At 35.1% G+C, this 6558-nt stretch overlaps 1 protein-coding gene across 1 annotated transcript in view; it reads left to right on the forward strand.

The window, feature by feature from the left end:
- Nucleotides 1-641: 641 nt before the first annotated feature.
- Nucleotides 642-6558, forward strand: part of LOC110033537 (selT-like protein) — a 12049-nt gene continuing 6132 nt past the window's right edge. The window contains exons 1-2 of the mRNA XM_020737555.1: nt 642-890; nt 988-1058. Of these exons, the coding sequence (XP_020593214.1) occupies nt 717-890; nt 988-1058 (245 nt within the window). The 5' untranslated portion in view covers nt 642-716. The remainder of the gene's footprint in view (nt 891-987; nt 1059-6558) is intronic.

Below are 6558 nucleotides of genomic sequence, written 5' to 3' on the forward strand. Positions count from 1 at the left end.
TAAACTCTTATCACTATATTCTAATTAACCTTTTATTATAAATTTCTTGAAATGAAGTTATATGGACCATAAAGTTGAAACTTAGAAAGTTTTAATTCAAGCATTTAGCACTTTGAACCTTTAAAATTATGTGGAGAAATATATTTTAATGGCTTATTATAATTATTAATGATTTGTTCCATATATTAAGAGATGAATATTATAAATAATACATTGAATTATTACAATACAAGTTTAAAGCATAAGTTAATAAGCAATCATTTGTTCTAAAAAAGCTATAAAATATAAGAGAATTTAACGTAGTTTATATCAAAATGACAAAATAAAATTTTCAAAGTTATATTATACATATTTAAAATTTAAAATATTTAAATAAAAAAATAATATTGAAAAATCATTTATGTTAATATAAATTAAATATGTTAATTAAAATTAAATATTATTTAGCTTTGAGAATCTCTTGGGTTATAAATGCATCAAAACATACCACTCAATTCTTATGAATTTACATAATAAATATCTAGATTTCACCTTTTTTATTACATTTATACCACACAAATTTTTCATATCAAATTACAAATACCACGATTTTAATTAAAAAAAAATATTAGAATGTTACGACATAAAATGAATAGGCTTATTAAAATACTTATATATTAAGTGGTGTCCAGAAGCATAACCAGTACGGCCAATTCCTCCGTGAGCAAGAGCGGGCCATGGATCGCCTCCATCTTCTTCTGCTAGGGTTTCCTGTCTTCCTCTTCTGCTCAGATCTCGTTAGTCTTTTCACCCCTCCTCCTACCTCTCCTTCCAGTAAGCCTCATATGCCACGTCATCACCAGCCCCAATCTCGGCCGGTTCCCCAGGTGCCTGATTTCGCAGCCGTTCAGGTAAATATCGGTTTGAGATCACCGATTTTTTTGTTTTACACTGCGATTTTTTTATGATGGTATCTAATCATCGAAGACCGCCCTGTGTTTATTGCAGGGATCTCAGGTTCGAGGATCCGGTTATGACAGCGTCGTCGAGCTTAAGTTTTGCGTCTCTTGTTCTTATAGGTCTTTATTGATCTTCTTTTATACCTTCATTATACTTTATCTTCCTCGAAGTTATTGGCTATTGGCAAATACAATCAGGTCAAGTGGTAGAATAATTTAGCACGGATCACCGGGGTCCAAGAATGGGAATATAAGACGGATTAAAATAAGCCGAATTAGAGCTTTTGTAATTGTTTTAATTCTAAACAACTAATGATTGTTGCTTGCAACAAATGATCTTTAATACCAGTCGAGATCGGGAGTTGGATTTTCTTGAGGCAGACATGTGGACACTGTGTCAGACACTATCTGCTAAAAACAAATGGTAAAAAGCCAATCTAGGGTTTTTGTTTTTGAGAGGAGCTTCTGATGCTCAAATTTATAGTTGAGCTTAAAATTGAATAGAACTAAAAGTATTTGACCGGGTTTTCCTTAGGACTGAAAAAGGGAGAATGAGACAGGCACTTTACCTTGTCCCAATGAGAGCTTTATAGTTGTTTGATAAAGTACATGCCAGTATAATGGTGAAGAGTACATTGAATAGTTACGTCAGATTACCTCTCAATTGAGGCATTTTGGTCCTTAAGTAGGTAGAAGGGTGGATAGAAGTGAGCCACATCATCTTTGAGATCTATGTATGACTGTCATGTCTATTATAATAATGGAGTGACGGATATTGGACTTGAGGCCTTCAAATTGTTGTTGGAAATCTTAGTTGGATGAGTGAATCTTCCTTGCTAATATAAATTGAATGATTATTTATGAAAGAACTAAGTGATTACTGTTAATGAGATGTGATTTATATAGGTTGATCAGTGAATTGGCATAAATATTATTTTGATGTAGCAATATAAGAGCTAGAAGAATCATTGTTTGTTTGAGCCTTCTTGCATAAAGTTCAATTTATAAATCCTAACAGTTTTTATCAAAAGTGATGAGTTAGTTGAGAACTATTTTTTAAGGCTGTGCTTGTTGCCATCCCTTTTATTTTGGATTATTTTGAATAAGTGCTAAAAATGCTTTTTTTTTGCTTTAAATAGATGCATATTTATTGCAAGGTTGAATTTGCTAGGACTTTCTTTTAAATTTATGTTGTAAATTCAAATTTTCCTAACCACAATCACTTTGACAACATGAAAATGTATTTTCCCACTTGAGATTGTAGATTTGGAGCTTTTGAATTTGCTTCATTGCTTTTTTATGTATTTCATTAATTTGTACATGCCGAAATTCTTGCCAATAAAATTGAGGATTTATTGAAGTCATTGATAATGAAGTTACTGTAGTTATCCAAGAGTTAATGGACACTATAGAACCTTTGGTTGATCTTAATTGGATCAAATAAATTTGAGGGTTAAGATAGATTATTTGGGCCCCACTCAAAACCAAAAAGATAGCTCGGTCATCATACAAAAGCATTCTGAAAGCCGTAAGTGTTGTATCTTCCGGTGTCATCTTGATTTGATTGCACCCGAATGATTCGTCCATATATGAGAAAATTGTGTGAGATGATGCAACGTCTACCATTAATTCCGAGATAGGTAATGGAAATCGTCCTTGGGGCAAGCTTTGTTCAAGTCTTTGAAACCAATGCAGACTCGAATCTGTCTGTTCTTTTTTCTGACGAGCACTATGTTGGCTAATCAAGTTGGGTGCTGTTCTTCTCTTACAAAGTTAGTGTCTGTCAATTTCTTGATTTCGGCAGTGACTTGTTGCTCGATCTCGAGATGCATCTTCCTAGGAAGAGTGAAAGTTCGTGGGTAAGAAAGAGAGTTGGGCCCCAACCTTTGATGACTTGGCAACAAACATAGAAGTCACTTGCGCTGGAAAGCTCTGCCTGGGGGTGCGAGCCAAGGTGAAGCCTTTGATAGAGCATATGTGATGAAGAATTGAGTAATGAAGACCTAAAAATGTCTTTTGGTCGACGAAGTGCAACACCTTGCCCCAGATGCAAGGATGACCGTCTGCTCGCACAAACATTGGAACACATGAGTTGAGATGGAGGGTTTGGCTCATGAGCCAACTTCAAGTCCTTTAGTTATGGAAGCAATATTCAACTCATTCAAACCAAACCAACCAAGGTTTGCTTTAACTCAATTCACATTTCTATGTAGTGTATCCCTCGATCACAAAATCATGCACTGCATGAAAACTATCTGGTGATTTAGTGCTTCACATGAAACTTGTAGAAACTGAAGAAACTACAGTCATTGGCGAACTTTCAAAGTTTCAAATTGCAGCTTTGATAGAGCATAATTAGTATCATACCCTCAATAATACAATAATTTAGTAGCAATGGCATATGTAACTAGGGGAATCACAACATTCCATAATGTTATATTGGTTTAATCATTTTTTTCCTTTTGATTTCACACTCTAAAATTATAATTTCCTAATAGACTATATGTTTAGATTAAGCCAAATCATAATATCCATTGCAACTATGTTCTAGAATCATATATCTGCTAAAAAAATAGGGCCCCAAATGCCAAAGAGCTTGTAACTAATGAGCCAAAACTCAGGTATGCATTGGGCTCGAGTGCTCGGGCCACCAACATAAGTTGGATTACCTATGATGGTTCTGTTACAACGATCTTCAAAAAGTGAAGCTCAATATTTGGTTAAATTATTCAAAAAGTAAAATATTTTTTTTCCTTATTTTAATTGTTTTAAAAATTGAATGAGTCTATAATATGCCTTTTCAGCGTCATTTTTCAAGCTCATTTTGGGTATTTGGGGAGAAATGATTTACTCAAAGGAAAAAGTAAAAGTTTACAATCTCTACCCTTTTCATTCCTTATGGGCATTTTGGAGTTGTTGGTGTGAGAAAAAAAGATTTCTATCATCCTCACACCATTTGGATACTCATGAGGTGACGTTATGGTGGAAGAAAATAGTTGGATTTTTTGAGTTTGCTTTTCTTACTTGATTATGGGGGCTTATGAGAATGGACTTTATGCTTAAAGGCATAACTATATTTTTTGGGTTTGTCCTCCTTGTTCGCCTGCAAACAAACACGTAGTAGTTGATGGTGCTGAGTTTAAATTTTGAGTTTTCACCGTCACTCCCTTTACCTAATATGCATTTCATCTTGGGGTGACAAGCATAAGTTGATGTGCTTTTCAACAGGTTCTTCTTAACATACTCTTTGTTTAATGCGAAAGATAGTAGAATTGAGCTCGAGCATCAATCTTTTAGCCAAAACTATTTTGCACACTCTTCATTAATATGCGGGATTGTATCTCAGGTGCTACGCTTTCAACCCAAACCCCATTAATGCTTTTTCGTTCAGTGTGCATAGTTGTGGTGGTGGGTTTTAGTTAATCTCGATATATATGTGTTTGGTTTTTAATATAAGACCTCGATGGAGATTCATCCCGTGGAGGGTATTTCTTAGAGTAACTCTTAGAGGAGATTGTATTTGATCCAGCTCATCACCTAAGAGCATCTATAGGGTGATTTACGAGAAGACTTTGAAGGCTGCCCTTTGAAAGAAACATATTTTTATTTAATTGTCACATAAAATCTTAGAGGGCGTTAAAAATATAACCTTTACTAAAATGCTTTTGAGGTGTGACTTGGATGTTTTCTCGTCTTTAACCTCATTGGAAGATTGGTGTAGGTTGAAACCTCTTCATTGGAAGTCATTTAGGACCTAGGGACTATATGCTAGAGTCATATCAACATTCAATCGGTTTAGGAAGCTTTAACTGTGTAGTAGAAGTTCTTCTTTTTTTTCTTTTAGATGTTTTCTTTGAACTGGGGGTAGATCATTCTTATTGGGATGTTGCTTTGGTTGCATCCTCTTGGACTAGTTCCAAATGGGATGTTAGGTTTCCTTGATCTTAGAGGATCTTTAAGGTTATGAAAAAGGCAAGTTTGTTCTTTTATGCTTGGAGGATTTGGTACGGATGTGGGCCAAAGTAAGGTTTAGCCCTTGTATGGCTTTAAATTCCTTTAAATTTTAATTCTTATGTCTTCTTATCAATCTCTAGGTTTTCGGATTTTGAATTGGTTAATCATTGTATTTTAGCTGATAAAAGAAGAAAAAAGGGACAATATCGAAGTCCTAAATGATGCCTAGTTGGACCATGGTTTCTTAAAAGGGTCAGCAAATACAAATCTTACTGCAGGACCTCTAAGCTTCACCAATCCAAATGGTGAAAATCTTAAAGATGGTGAGATGTTCCCAGAAGTTGCCTAAGTTTTTGTAGCGGAATCAACTTACATCAAAGTTGACACTTGACTTTGGTTGCGATCTCTAATGGGAGAATTGATGTCAAGAAGCATTTGTTGATTTTGAGCATTTGAAGCCCTATTTTACTGAAATATAAATATCATAAGTCCTAGAATTATATGATTTAATTTAAAAAAAAAATCCTAAACTTAAATCCATATGAAGGAGAAAAAATACTAGAATAAGCTAAGAAGGTTATAGTAATCTAAATATTATTAATGCATAATTGTACTGCATGATCCACATTACTACTTACAAATTTATCTTCAATTTCAATTACTATCATACCTATTTTTGTCATCCATCAGAATCCATGGAATTATTAATGAAACCCCTTATGTAGAATGAAGCCAAACATTTGAACTTAAGATGGGGCAAAATGCTATATGGTGGGAGCCCCCTATTGAATCTGTAGGGGCCATCTCTAAAATCTTATCTGTTTGGTGCATGATTTTGGGTTTAGAGCACCGATGAGGACGCCAATTACTGAACTGGTGGTTTGGGGGGGTGGGGTGGGGTTGGGAATTGTGAAGCCCCTTAAGTGTAATAAAGCCGAACTCTTGTATATCGACACCTCGTGGTGTGATGGTGAAATTTTGACAGAAACTCCAAAGTTAAGCTTGCTAGTATGGGGGCACTTCTTGGATGGGTGATGTAATAATCAAAACCTTCTCCATGACCTCGTGCAAGTCGAGCCAAATACTCTCGCAATCATCTCTTTCGTCTTCTTGAGTCACATGATTCACAGAATCTCCCGTGCTTGCTTTCAAACCGCCTTCCCAATTTTGAGACTAGCATGCTCTCCCCCAAGATTTCCCTTTTCTTTTCTGGTCTTTTATTTCTGCGAGTTCCTCTTCGATTGTTGCTTTCCCAGTTTGCTTAATTGCACCACCCTTTCTCTATTTAAGTGTATCATGAGCTAGGGCATCCGACAACTTGTAAACCTCTCATTTCTGTAACCACCGAGTCCCCCTTTCCATAACCATTAAAATTTTCTCTCACCCCACTGCTTTGACCTAACTGATACTAGAGGATCGAACCTCTTCCTCCCAATGCCATCCTCGCCTCTCTCTCCCTGATCAATTAAGTGGAAATTAAGCCCCTCACCTCTCTTTCTCCCATTGGTGGAATTTTATTATTTTACTTAGGGTCACTTATGTGTGTATAAAGATTAAACTAAATTGTGTATTTATTTAATTAACTATGTTATGATTAATTAGGTTAGAGCTAAATTTTGATTAAGTTGCACTTCAATAAATTGTAATGATATATATATATATATAT

This window comes from Phalaenopsis equestris, unplaced genomic scaffold (genome assembly GCF_001263595.1).
Source record: "Phalaenopsis equestris unplaced genomic scaffold, ASM126359v1 Scaffold001215, whole genome shotgun sequence".
In the NCBI taxonomy this organism is placed as follows: Eukaryota; Viridiplantae; Streptophyta; class Magnoliopsida; order Asparagales; family Orchidaceae; genus Phalaenopsis; species Phalaenopsis equestris.